The sequence below is a fragment of the Emydura macquarii genome, unplaced genomic scaffold (assembly GCF_026122565.2).
Source record: "Emydura macquarii macquarii isolate MOO-44397 ecotype Brisbane River unplaced genomic scaffold, CSIRO-AGI_Emac_v2 contig_968, whole genome shotgun sequence".
NCBI classification, from domain to species: Eukaryota; Metazoa; Chordata; order Testudines; family Chelidae; genus Emydura; species Emydura macquarii.
In genome coordinates, this window is record NW_027131105.1 from 11,842,165 (window position 1) to 11,856,998 (window position 14,834).

At 38.0% G+C, this 14,834-nt stretch overlaps 1 protein-coding gene across 1 annotated transcript in view; it reads right to left on the minus strand.

Annotated features, from left to right (window-relative positions):
• IL17RD (interleukin 17 receptor D) overlaps positions 1 to 14,583 on the minus strand; it is a 95,502-nt gene extending 80,919 nt beyond the window's left edge. The window contains exon 1 of the mRNA XM_067544198.1: positions 14,437 to 14,583. Within this exon, the coding sequence (XP_067400299.1) occupies positions 14,437 to 14,568 (132 nt within the window). The 5' untranslated portion in view covers positions 14,569 to 14,583. The remainder of the gene's footprint in view (positions 1 to 14,436) is intronic.
• Positions 14,584 to 14,834: the final 251 nt, after the last annotated feature.

The window sequence follows — 14,834 nt, forward strand, 5'->3', positions numbered from 1 at the left end:
TAGACTATTAACAACTCAGACTTTAATCTAGGGACATGCTAAGAGACAAAACTATAATAAGAGAGCTTTAGCTATGATTGAACAGCTTTTACAATCCTGATATTCTTCAACATCTATTTTTCACTTACTAAACATTTTTCTATTTATAAATAATAATAAAAAAAAAAAAAGTCTGACACTGAAAACTAATTCATGACAAAAACATCAAGGGTAAGGGCCAGACCATCAATAGTCATAAATCAGTGCAGTTCCATTGACTTCAGTGGAGCTACACTAATTTACGCAGCTGAGGATCTGCCCTCCTCTCCCTTGTGTCTTAAGCTGATAACACAGTCCTGTGTTGTGACATCAAGAGCATTCAGGAAAAGATTTTATGTTGTAAAACAAAATCAAAGATCTTAGCAATTCATAAGGCCCCTTATATCCAAGTCAGTAGGGTACCACCACCCCAGTTCATCTGTTATGTGCTCATGGGGATGTTGTCTTTAGGACGAGATGTGAAACAGAGATCCTTGACCACTGATGGTCATTAAAGACCCTATGGCTCTTTTTTGTAATTTTAGTAGTGCCCTGGCCAAATTCCATTCAGAAATTACAGTCTGTCTCTCTAAATTCCCCCTAGAGTTACAACTGGATACACTATTCTTCATTTCCAGACAGAAAATGTTATACAGCATTACTATGCACTGTTAAATAAATGCTGCATTCCACTACAGAGGTAGCTGCTTTTCAGTGGAAGCTGAAGTTGTATCTATATATCTTGTCTTCCTCACAAGATTATTGTAAATCTTAGTTAATGTTTATAAAGTAGTCACCAATTTGAAATCCTCAGATGAAAAGCACAATCAAAACATCAAATATTTTAAGTCATTTAGAACAGTGCAGTTTTATACATGGTGCATTTCCTAATTTACTCAAAGATTTTTAAAGGCACAAATGGGAACCTCCAGCCTTTTTGGCCAGATTGTAAAAAAACAGATGCCTAAAACTGCATTCCTTTGGGTGGGATTTTCAGAAGAGTTAAGTGACTTATAAGCAAAGTCCCATTGAACATGAATGGGAGTTAGATGCCTAACTTCTTAGGCACTTTAGATGTCCCATCCTTTGCTCCTAAGTCACTTAAGCACTTTTGAAAATCCCACCTCTAAGTCCTTATTTAGATGCCTAAGTAAGTGGCCTCATTTTCAAAAGTGCTGAGAACCCAGTGCTCCCACTAAAGCCAAGATGAGCTGCTAAGTGCTAGGCACTTTTGAAAATTAGGCCTCTTATCTAGGCACCTAAACATAGATTTAGAAGCCAAACTCTCAGCACCAAGAGAAAAATTAAATTAAGACAATGAGTTTTGCCATTGTTTCAGGGAGACAGGATTTTGACCCCCTCTTTTTAAAAATCTTGACTCTTGCTTCTAACTTATGGGCTATGTCCATTTACACTACAGAGCCTATGCTCTGTATAGTATAGATTTGCCTCCTGGTGTGGATGCAGCAAACAGTAACAGAAGGAGAACATCTACTGGTTCAGGAACCCCACCTCCCCAAACAATATGAGCTTGACAGAAGTCTTCTTCTGTTGGCATAGCTTCATCTACACTGGGAGTTCTGTGCTAGGGGGTATGGTTTTTTCACACCCCTGGCTGATATAGTTATGCCAGTGTCAGTTTTAGATGTAGACTAGGCCACTTACAAGTGATGAGTGCAGGCTCTAATTGTTAATTTGAATCACTTTATAAAACCCAAATGTATTTTTCAAAACCAGGTAAGATATTGTCAACATGTTATTGTTAAACATTATAAATATTTCCTATTATATATTCTGATAGCCATATAAACCATGCACAGAATACCCACATATAATTATAAATGAACAGCCAGTGGTTTCCAGTCCTAATCATTTATAATATTGGCTGTTTGGACCAAAACATTCACAGGACAAGCTTTTCAACTAATCAGACATGGTTAACTGAAAGGTAACAAAAAAATCCATAGCATGATACAAACAAGATAAAATTATTATTACTCAAAATAGTTATTTTACACATACATATACACACACACAATAAATTTTAAAAGTTATTTTAAAAACTAAAACTACTTGATAATCAAATAGTTGAAAATAGCTATCTATATGGATATAAATTCTAAAAGCAAAACTTCCATCAACTTAATTAGGATCAGGATTTTACCTAAAATCTTTTTTTAATGCTCGACTCAAAGCCTTTAGGAAAAGTAATAGAAACATAAATGACTAAAGCAAGAGAGTATTGATAAAGAAGAAAATAACGTTAAGGTATATATTTAAGTGAAAATATTACTAATTTAAGATTTCAGTGTCCTGGTTAACAGAAAAAAAGCACCATTTCAAAATACAGAGTAAAAGCAATTAGAAAACACAGTTTGAGTGAAATGTATTCTTGCGAGGAATTCTTATGAAGGATCACCTTGAATGCGTTTGATGCTGAGGAGACTCCATAACTTTTCTTTACACAAAAGCAGTCATCAGCAGAGCACAACCAGATGTTACGCTTTCTTTTCTCAGTTTCTGTAAACCCCCATGACCTCCCTCAAATTAAAAAAAGGAATAGCATTTTTTTAAAGCCGCAGGAGCTATCATTAGTGAAGCATTCTAAGGATTTTCATTAATTCATAGCCAGCCAACCAGGAATTTTCCCACAGCCTTATACAAAAAAAGTCAGGGAAGTCACTGATTGCTTGGTTGGATTTGAATATGGCCAGAAGTAAGATCAGAAATATCTAGTTCCTCCCATTGGAGTGGGTGGGGGGTCAGAAATGAAAATCCAAGTCTGGTCACCAAGAATGATCAAAACTGACTAGTTCACATTACCATTTAAAAACCCCAGTAAAATATTAAGCATAACTTTAAATCACTTGGGAAAAATCACTCAGATATAAATAAATTAAATGAATTAGAAGTTTTGATATAGACAACGTCTGGAAATTGTTCTTTAAAAATGTCATAAAAACCATGTGTCCAGTAAAGAGTGTATTTTTAAAATGCAGTGCAATCCATAAATTAAATATATTCAAGTGACTTCTTCCTGCAAAACTTAGTTTTAAACACTTTGATAAAAAACAAGTGCTAGACTAGAATCTTATGAGTTTGATCCTGTGAGGTGCTGACGCCCATTGAACTATATGTAGGTTCAGTGCACTCAGCATCTTGGAAGATCTGGTGCTGAATGCCCTCTATTTAGAAGCCCTTACAGAATATTCACTACCCAAAAACTTCATTAACAAACAAATTAAGGTTGACTAGCTGTGCTAGATACCATTCCAGAACACTAAGTGCACCTACACTTAAACCTCTTAAATCTAGTTGTTACACATAACAGTCCTCCCCACAACCTTAACTCTGTCCCCTAAAACTAACGCAATAACCACAGGAGATAGTATGTTTTGACAAGGGCTGCCCTATAATAAACATGGTGTGCCATTTTACGTGGTGTGGTGTGGTGTGAATTGTATTATCTCATTTATCTGCATGCATTCCAAATGTTCTTCATTGAGTATGGGACAGCTGTATTGACTGGTACTGGTATTAATTGCAAAAAGGAGCTGCAGCTCACACTGTGATATGAAGATTGATGCATCTGTACCCAACAGTTCTGGGACCCATCATTTAACTGCTGAACTATGTGGGTTGTGCAAACAGAGGAGCACAATTGCCTATTCTTGCTGAGGGATTTGTAACAGTCTGGCGGCACCATGACAGTGCACTACAAGGCAGAGACGCAGGTGATGTTGCAGTGGGAATTCTGAGGACAAGAATCAGGGTGTGGTAACATCTGGTGTGACAAGGTGCTATATATTGAGCCCTTTGGAAGCCAGCACCCTGGTCTCTTAAGACACCCAGGGCACTGGGCATAGTTACAGTAAGAGAGACTTTGGTAATTTCTGTTTGGAAGAGTAAAAGGGATCACTTGTACCTGTATGGAGCCTGATGAACTAATGAGGCAATTAGCTCACTGGCTGGATAGTGCTGAGAAAAAAGCAAATAGTATAAAAAAATTGAGCCAAGGAGTAGGAAGGGGGTTCCAGATAACTGCTGTTATGGTGTGATGTATTTGGAGGATAAACTGCAATAAAGACAGTTGGTAGAGATATATGCTGGATGGTGTGTGGTGCTTAATTCACAAAGAGCGCTCACCAGCCAGAGTTTCCAGGAGCTGAAGGGGGAGCATGTTCACAGGTGGTTTATGTGAAATAGTCGAGTATAGGCTAGGCCTAGCCCGCTGGTATTCATGAAGCCTGCCCCAAATGCAACTTTTGCCTTGCTCAGGACATGGTGTGACAGTTCTTCCTATCATAATATATCATATTGGGTCTCTACAGTACCCCATATCATATGGAAGGATAGAGTGCTATGATGTCTGACAGAGCAGGTTGGAGCATCATTCAAAGAGGGCAGAGTTAAGGTTACAGAGTAGGGCTGGTGTCTACTGTAACTCATTATTTCCTGGTTTTCAGGGGTTTAAAGTATAGGTGCATTGGACATTCTGGAAGGGTATATGGCATTGCCAGTCAACCTTAACTCTGTATTAATAAAGTTTTTGTGCGGTCAATGACCCCTGTTTTTTGAGTAAGTGGTGGTAATTAGGGGGTCATAAGTGGGGCATACCTATGCAGGGGCGTAAGGAAGTTTCCTGGGAACATCTTACTGGCACTGTTACCAGCTCTGGGCTCATCTTGGACTCAGTATGACTGGAAGGCCAGTGAGAAGGAAGGAAGGTGGTAAACCAATGGACTGTGAGAAGCACATCTACCAGCTGGAGGCAGCAAGGGGCCATGGAAGGAAGACCCAGACTCCATATTCCATTCGGGGATAATGTAGGGGGAAAGGGCCCTGCACAACCCTCTGAAGTCTAGAAGGACTGCTGCGGTGTGAAGTGGCCTATTCATCTCAGCGGGTGATCACACCACCTCCCAAGTCCACCCTATTGTGAAATATCCGTTTTCAAGACTATCTCACCATGCATGCAGGTTTTTAGAGCAATTTGAATATTAAAATCATCTCTTTATTGGGAGCTAAATCTGAGGAACTCCTTGACCAAATGACTCCAAATTTGTATGCAGAAGCATACTCCTGTTTTTGTTGTGGTATGAAATATTCAAGATAAACATACTGTGTACATAGATATTAGAGCACTTTGAAAATTAAAAGAAGCTCATAATATGGGAGGTGCCATATATTGAGAATCCCTTTTTCAAATGACCCCAAATTTGCACTGCAAATGCTATCCCAGCCTCTGTTGAGGCATACATATTTTCAAGATGATCTCCTTATGTGTGTGTACTTTAGAGCACTTTGATTATTAAAATCAGCTCCTTATTTGGGAACTATATATGAGAAACCCTTGAGCAAATTATCCCATCTTGTAACACTAAATCTATCTCTGGCTCTAATGTGGCACAGCAATATTACAGTACAGTCGCAGTGTCTCCACAGTTTAAATTGCATGAGATTTTCATTTTAACAGGGTGAAAAAGGTTCTACAAAAATTCTGGCTTTTAGGTTAGACTATCATTTAAAATATTTATAGTGATTTGTGGATTGCTTAATTTTTTTATAACAGTTTGTGGAGGGGAAATGTCATCTGAGGTTTACTCTCACTTTTTTAAAAAAGGACCATGTGACTACAATTTTTGTAGTGTCTGATATTTCCCTCTAATTCCTTTTTCCCAGAAAGCTCAACTCTTTGAAAAGGAAAATTGAGAGATGTGAGCCCTTGGTATATGTAAATGGATTGATTATTGTAAAAAGTTTAAATTTGTTTCCTGGATTTATTTGTAATAAAAAACATACGGTACAGGTTTGATTTAACAGTATTCTAGCAGTGGATTGGTTAATGTTGACCTCACATGAGTTTTTAGACCAGGGCTCTCTATTATAGGTAGTTTCCTGCTCAATAATCATTTTGATCATACTGACATTGATAAGAATCACAGCTACATCCTTTTATATATCTCACACTCATCAGACCCATTGTTCAGAAAATGGGTGAGGAGCATGTGGCATAGACACATTATCCTAATGCTGCTGCTTTCTAGAGTCTTTCATCTTCCCTCTAATTAGTGCTATTTTTCTTGACAATACTTCTAAAGTAAAATCTGAGTATGCATACTGATTTTAGGCAAAACTTCTAGAAGGAGGTCCTGCACAATGCAAGTAATGTGCACAAGACAGCCTCAGAAAACTCCCAAGTGCAGGACTTGAACTAATTCACAGTACAGGATGTCATCTTTAGCCCTTAAAAACTTAATCTGACGTCAGGCTGTCTGCAAACTTTCTGGTTTGCAACAAACTTCTAGTCCTGATGCACATGGACAAATTACTTCCTCTGACTGGTCAACTGGGTTCAAGCCATATTATAGATCCAATTTTTAATGACTTTGAATAACTTTAAAATCTTGCTTCGTCAAAGCAGGAGTGGATGCCAAACACTAGCCGAGATTAATCTTGAGTGGATGATATCAATTTGGGGAGGATCAGATCCATAATGGGCAAAATAAAGTTACAAGAACTTTTATCATTTGGATTCCACTGGGAGTACAGGGGCTGGATCTTGGAAACAGCTTGCTCAAACAATTGCAAATTTTGACCACTAATCTTAACCCGGTCACATGAGGCACAGCAATTTTCAAGACAATCCAAGTAAGCATATGGGTTTTAAAGCACATTTTAAAAATCATCTGTTAAATAGTAAGCAGTTATAGTGGTGCTATCACTTCACACTAGTAAGAGTGTTTGTCAGACCATTTATTTCTAAGAATTTTACAAAACATTACCTACAATTTGAAAACTAGTTATTAGAAATGGGTCCAGTGGAATTTAAAGACCAGTCAGATTTACTAAGGAACATCTGTAACATGGAAACTTGTTATAGCTAATGTTAAATAATATGCATTTGAAGTCCCTATGTTGCTCAATATCTGTTGTCCACATTTATGCAAGTTCATGGCATGCTTCCAAGAATTTGAAAGCACATTTGTATATTTTGTATTGTTATATACATTCGATACAGCCCCATTCAATGGCAGAAATAAACAACATTATATAGATTATCATGAAGCGTGGCAAAATTAAATTTTTTGTTATTTTATCATTTCAACTGAAAGTATTGGTTTATTTTTATTCATTTTTTTCTATTTTTATCCATTTAAATGTTCACTTTTCTGGGAAATTATGGGAGGAATCAGACAATAATTATTTAATGAAAATAGACATTGAGATTCAAAAAGTTAAAGCTTTATAACTATTAAAACACAAATTGCTAATATCACATGTCAAAATATTCAAAGTAAATATCTTTAAATCAAACTCTAATAAGTTCTCCAGCAACATTTCTCTTACTTGTCTATCTGTAAATTTAAATTATAGATAGAAATATTTTTCATATGTTTGGGTGTGTATGGTGAAATTGACTTTTACTGACATTTACTGATAAAAATATAATCCTTCCAAGCCTATTTATCATTAAAAAAAGAGAGCGAGAGAGAGAGAGAGAGAACCCTTAGATTACATGAGTCGATATTGCACTTGCCACACCACTGTGGAATTCTGGGGTCAGTCTGATGACATTTATTGTGAAACCCAGGAAGAGATGTTTTCAGTATGTTATTGAATGCACAACATATTGCTAAAGTAACATAAGGCCTAACATGCTGGAGAAGAACCCATACAGAAGATGTTTTAAATATATGGCTTAGCTGGCAGGATTTAGGATAGTCACTAAAGTGACAGAGACGTTCAAAACCATATATTTATGTTAAATACATTTTGCACATAGAACAGCTGCAGGAAACCATCCATTACTGTAGTAAACTGCTACAAGCTGTAGAGTAATCATTATTTCTTATTTTAACTTCTTGTGAAAACTCATACAGAGGCACAGGTACAGGTGTCAACAACGGTGGCTATAATTGTAAAAAAGCTTGGAAAGGTAAATAGCTGGATAAATTTGCAACTGCAAATACCATGTGTAATAGGATAAATCTTTTTTCCAGTTTAACAGTTTATATTTAAATTCTAACCTCAAAATGGGGTTTCAAAATATATGGATTTAAAATAAATCTATCTGAATGTTCATTTGAAATAAAAAGGAGCTATTCTAAGTAAGCAACTATGATTTGACCTTCTTTCACAACATTGTTTGCCAAAATTAATATAATAGGGAGGAAAGAACAAGGGAACTTTACAAAATTAATGGATAAACTGAGATGTAAATGAAATGTATTTTTTCAAACTGTGGTATGCTTTATATATCACTTTTTACATATAATGTTCAGTTTTATGTTGAACAGATAAACAAATCATAAATACAGCACAGAACTTCAAGGTGATCTGTTAATGTTCCAGAAAAATAAAACTTGCTATTTCCTTCTTCAAGCACCATTTAACATTATTGGGAGCATTACACTTAATATTTTACAAGCACAAGTAAAGAGAAATTATTTTCACATTTAAAACTTGAAGACCAATGTTAGTCTTATTGTTCACCAATAAAAAACTTTGCACTTCTGTCATTTTTATAGTACGCTAATAAAATGCCAAATTAATTGGCAAACTTCAGCCTCTGAGCAGAATTAAATGGGGAAATTCACATCAAAGCTTTGTTTCATCATCTTTGGACTGATCTGTTGGAAAAGACAGCTGGTCCTTATTAAATACCAATTTAAATGTTGCAGCTTTAATGAACTAACCTCCACACTACACTAACAATACCAAATAATTAACTAATGAAAAGCTAGAATCATCTAATGATGGATTAACTTTTTCCCACCAATGGTCTAGAAAATATTTGAATCTATTAAATGAATTAAGTATTTGTTTTGCCCTTAAAGAAATTATCTAAATGTTGACATTAGCCTGACTGATAAATTAATTATTATATTTCAAATTAAGAGGCAACTTTTATTTGTTGAAATCTAAATTATGGCATGCATTCTAAAGAGGAAAGAAATCCAGTCCATAATATTCCTGGGGCGTTCAACTACAGAAACGCTTGTTAGATCATCATGAGCCTTATGAATGGCCTGAATAGCCAAAGTACACAATTACACAATAAAACACGTGTAAAAGATTAAAGATGCACTTTTGTTGTCAATATCAGAATGAGTGTATTATAAGTAAATTGGAAAATGTTTTTTCTTCTGAGTGTTTTGTGCATTTGAATGTCAGCTCTGAAAACATATTATTTGCACTATTTAGATCACTGCATGGTCCCCAAACTTTTTACATCATGCCCCCATTTACCCACTGCCCTCTCCCATCCCTTAGCTGGAGCTGGGCCATGAGCTGAGGCTGGTGCCAGGGCCATGGCTGGGGGTGAGTCTGGCACCAGAAGCGGAACCATGGCTGGGCCGTGGTTGGGGGCCAAAGCTAGGCATGGGGCTGAGGCTATGGCCAGGAGCAGACCTGTGGCTGGGGGCAGGAGCAGAGCAGAGCTGGGAGCAGAGTGGGGCTGGGTGGTGCTACCTCTCCATCCTCCCCCCTGAGAGCTGGACCAGGCCCTGCTGCCCCTCTCGAACGTTCCTCCGCCCCATAGTTTGGGGACCTCTGATTTAAACCTAATGCTTCTTATGGAAGAACAGCTCAGACCCAACGTCAAACAAATGTAATGAAAAGACTCATCTTCCTGTTCTAGTAGTGTATATAGTTAAATTGTACAGTAGAACCTCAGAGTTATGAACACCAGAGTTACAAACTGACCAGTCAACCACACACCTCATCTGGAACCGAAAGTACGCTATCAGGCAGCAGTAGAAACAGGAAAAAAAAAAAAAAAGTAAATACAATACAGTACTGTGTTAAATGTAAACTACAAAACAAAGAAAAGGAAAGTTTAAAAAAAGATTTGACAAGGTAAGGAAACTGTTTCTGTGCTTGTTTCATTTAAATTACGATAGTTAAAAGCACCATTTTCCTTCTGCATAGTAAAGTTTCAAAGCTGTATTAAGTCAATGTTCAGTTGTAAACTTTTGAAAGAACAACCAAAATGTTTTCTTCAGAGTTGTGAACATTTCAGAGTTATGAACAACCTCCATTCTCAAGGTGTTTGTAACTCTGAGGTACTACTGTATTGTCAGTTTTTAAAATAAATTTAAGGCAATAGGCAGGCTATCTAGTTAATATGTTTTCTATGAAAGTTTAGTTAAGTGTTCTAGGTTATGTCTACAATACAGAGCTATGCCAGAAGAGTTATGCTGGCATAACTATGCCAGCACAGCCCCCAAGTATGGATGCAAACTCCTTTGGTGTAGAAACACCATTTTCCCCAAACAATGTTAGCTGTGCCAACAGAAGCGTTAGTCTGCCAGCATACCTGCATCTACAGTGGGGGTTTTGTCAATCTACCTATGTCAATCAGGGCTGTGGTTTTTTCCACATCCTTGATTATCACAGCTATGCCAACATAACTTTTAAGTGTAGACCAAGACCTAAACACAGTTATTTTTAAACAGAGAAAAAAATAGTCATATTTTCTAGAACATCAGCTGATAAGTGAAACTTTAGATCTTAAAGTAGTTAATCCAGTTATCTGGCCTTGATGATTGGCTGGGCTTGTGAGAACTTACTTACACTCAGTAACTTTTTAACACCACAGACTATCAATTCCAAAATTTCAGGGAATGTTCTAGACATCCATGCGCAGAATCCTATTGATTTTGGTAAAAACTAGAAAACTGAAAGGGGGAAACAGGAGACACATGGAGCCCGTGGCATCTGATTAGCAGAACTAGCACCTTCAACCACTTCTGTAATTGTCTACAAATGAAAGAACTGGTTGATGGTAGCCATTAACACCTTCCAAAAAAACAACACCCCATCTCTGCTCTACCCTTCCTCCTACCAGAGTTTTAAAATGTTGACACACTCAGAAAGAAAGACAGATGAGGGGGGAGGCATGCATGGAATGGGGTGCACACAGAGCCCCTCGCATGGGGAGAGGAATGAAGAACCCTAGCAGGGGGGTGAAGGAGAAGGGGGACACACAGAAGCTCATGGCATGAGTGAAGGGATCATGGGAGACTGCAGGAAATCCCTGAAATAGAAGTGGATCACAGGGTGGCAGACAGGGAGCTTGTGGGGGAGAATGTAGGGATGCCAGGAGCCACTAGTGTGTGCATTGTGCTTAGCCCACAGAAACAACAAAGTGTGCAATCCTCTAGAAGCTAGTCGTATCCATTTTTTTTTCTTTAAAATATGCTAAATGCTATATTCTCTCTCAGTCAATAGTCTCATTAATCTTATGTTTTAGACTGAACAGAGTCAAGCGCCTGCTCCTGCAGAGTTAAGAACGTGGAAAATTACTCACATGAGTAGTTGCACTGGAGTCAACAAAAATATTTTTGTGAGTAAATTTACCCATGTGCTTAACTCTTTGCAGGACTGGGCCCCACATATGAACAACTAAATTTTAGAGCTCTGTCCTTCGTTCTTTGCATACCTAAATGGGGAAATTAACCAGAGTAGATATGTCAGAATAATAGGGTCCACACAGGGAGCTATATTCTGGAATAGCTATTGTGCTTTAAATTCCCATTCTTCCTCAAACCTATAAAACTTTCAAGTGTAGACAAGCCTTAAAATCTCACTGAAGTCAATGAGTGAAATCCTGGCCCCACTGAAATCAAAGGAAGTTCTGCCATTGATGGGTCCAGTATTTCACTCAGTGAGATTACACATATGCTAACTGCTTTGCTTATTCAGAGCCATGCTAGTCTTGCAGGACTGGGACCAAACTGCTACAAAAGAACATATTGCAAGAATTCACATATTTTGCAATTAAAGTTATCTGAACCTGATCCATAATCTTTTGATTTGCAAATTCAAATTATTTTTAAGAATAAGCTAAGGATCTCTGAATTGAAACAGGAAATATTAGCAAATATAAATTCTAGCCAACACAAATCTACACTATTCCTTTACCAAATGAAGTTTTTACTGCAATAAAGCATTAAAAGACAAAATTAAAATATTTACATTAGATTAAAAGCAAAAAGATTACAGTATTTCTTATATAAACTCAGGGTTGGGGTTTTTTTTTTTGGTTCTAATAAATTAAGCAATAAACTAAGCAGAATATAACATGAAAATTTGACATTGAGCTAGGTGAGCATGAATTTGGGGGGTGGAGGTGTGTGGAATAAATAAGTAAATAAATAAATAAATAAAAGTGCTCAAATCAAGGGGGAAAACTAAGATCTATGTTTTCCCCCCATGGCAGTGGTAAGAAAAGTCTGGCATATCCACTCAATTGTACAGTGGTAAGAAAAAGACACACACATCATATTCTATCTCTTGTTTAATTACTCAAATATCAAGTTAAGCAATATTTCTTCAATACAATATGTACTAGAGAAAATTAGCTTAATGAGCATTATTTTACTCAAAACACATTACACATGTTTACTATTCAGCTCTCTATATAAAGCTTTTAGAATTGTTCCTGCCCTTAATTTATAAATTAGAAACCATTTATAAATAAGCTACAATAAGAATATCTATTTGAATAGGGTACAATTACTTCAAGGCTTGTGTCTTTTCAATCAGTCAGTGTCCCTGCAGTGTTTAGAGTGGCAGAGGGGAAGTGGCCTGTGGTTAAACAGAGGAAATACCAAGGAATTTTAATAGAGCAAATAGTCTCTTTACTTCCTACAGGGTAGCACTTCAAAGGCAGCCCTGCCCCAGAGCAGACAATGTGTTACAGGGGCCATCAGTTATTTAATAGTATGTCAAGTCTATTCAAAACTTACATGCAGCCCAAGATAAATACCACACAACCAAGACAATGGGTCCCTTCCTGCAGTCATTCCTCTGGCAAAACTCCCACTGAAGTCAATAGGAGTTTTCCCAATTAAAAATTATACTACAGAATCGGACTCAGTATCTAATAAATAAATAAATAAATGTTTTTTAAAGGTCAGGCAAATTTGCTCACTGGAAATAAAAAAATATTGGTAACAGATTAAATGATTGGAATGTTTGTTTAGGAAATTAAATCCTTAAATTTGTTGTATGTGATAAAAAAATAAAGGTTTTTTTCACTGAAACTTGAAAGGTTGTATTTTAGCAGATTTAATAAAGGAGAGCATTTTAAGATCCTTAAATTAAAGAGACCCAGATACAGTCAGTTAAATATATACAATATAATTCATTACATAAGAAAACAATCAATTCAATATATATTGCACATTCCTCTAGATGTCAAGATAATCAAAATCAATCAACCATTATAACTCCTAATAGGTAGTGACGGTATATTTAATAGCTGCTGCAGAACCTGACAGAAATATGTTTTCTTACTGTTTGAAATATGTGGAGCACACTGCTTATATCATGTGAAACATAAGTATTGTAGTAAAAATATATTTTGCTACTAATCTGTGAGTAAAAAAGATGTAATATGTGAGAGTTGAGCCTGAAAGGTTCAATGCAAAGGTATATGAAAAATCTTTAAACTTTAATGTAGTTCAAAATATATTTTTCTTTCTCTTACATATTTTTCCAGTGTTTTCTAACTTCCAGTGAATTACACTATTCCCTACATATCCCGGATGCATTGCAGTAACGTTTTCAAATGTTAGGATCTGAAACTAAGGAAATCATTAGTGACAGTTTAACAAAAAAGAAAATCAATGAAAGTCGGTCTTGTCCCTCCTATAAGTTTCTTGGACACAACAGTTTAACTAGAATTCTTACTACCATTTATGAGGAGTAAACACTGAAAAGTGATTACTGAAAAACCAACAGGACCAAAAAAAAAGGTCTGAAGCTAATGCACCAGGAGCAGGAACAAAAGGTAAAGACCAATAAAGGAATGTTTCACCTTCCAGCCCTCCCCCCGCCAACTTTTTCTACATCCTCTGTCTGATGATCAGGCCTGAAGCTAAGTCCCCAAGCCGGCCTCGAATCATTAAAATAACAAAGCCCAAATGATCGCCTTTTATCCTGCTGGCAGGGCAGGTCGAGTTAAGGAAGGAGAGGGCTGCAGATAAAGGACCTGTTGAGTGACTTCTTCACACTCGCTGGTTAAAGGATGCTCCCTTCCCCCAGGGTGAGAAAAAATCAACTATCCCTTCCCTGGAAATAACACCCTTTCTGGCCGTAAATTACCAGTTGCAGAGCCTTGGGCGGCAGCTGAGTTGCAAAAGAGGCTCTTCCCCCCCCCATGCACACCGCCCAGTGAGCTCTCCCTGCACATTCAGGGGAAGCAGCCAGGTGGGCACCACACCTGCCTTGCTCAGAGGAGCTGGGCTGCAGAGTCCCCTGCACCCGGGACAGCGCTTGCCAGGCGCAGCTGGGAAACTCTGGCATCTCCCCACGCCCGCCTCGCCAAATCCTGCCAAGTTTGCAAAACCCGACTCAGCAGCGCCCGAGTCTGCGGAGAATCGAGAAACAAAGCTTCAGTTCACTCACCCTCCAGCCACACGTGTCGGCCGCTGGCCCCCGCCTGCCGCTGGGTCCTCCCGCAGCCCCAGCCTGCTGCTGGTGACCCTTGAAACAGGCGAGCAGAGTGAAGAAGGAGCTGAGCTGCAGCCAAGGTGCCATGGTCTGTGGCGGCCGCAGCAGCGCACGGAGACTGGATGGAGTCACTCACTGTCTGAGCAGCAGCAGGAAAGGGGGGGGGGGGGTTAGCGGCGTGCATGCGCGAGAGAATGTGCAGCTGCTGTCTCCCCCCCAACACTGCTGGCGGAGGAGGGGGAAGGGGGGCTGTTCTCCCTGCGAAGAGAACCATAATAACTGTGTCTGGCGCAGGAGGGAATCGTCCCTCCTCCCCACCAGGCCCCTATTAGTTCGCGTACTATTTGGGGGGA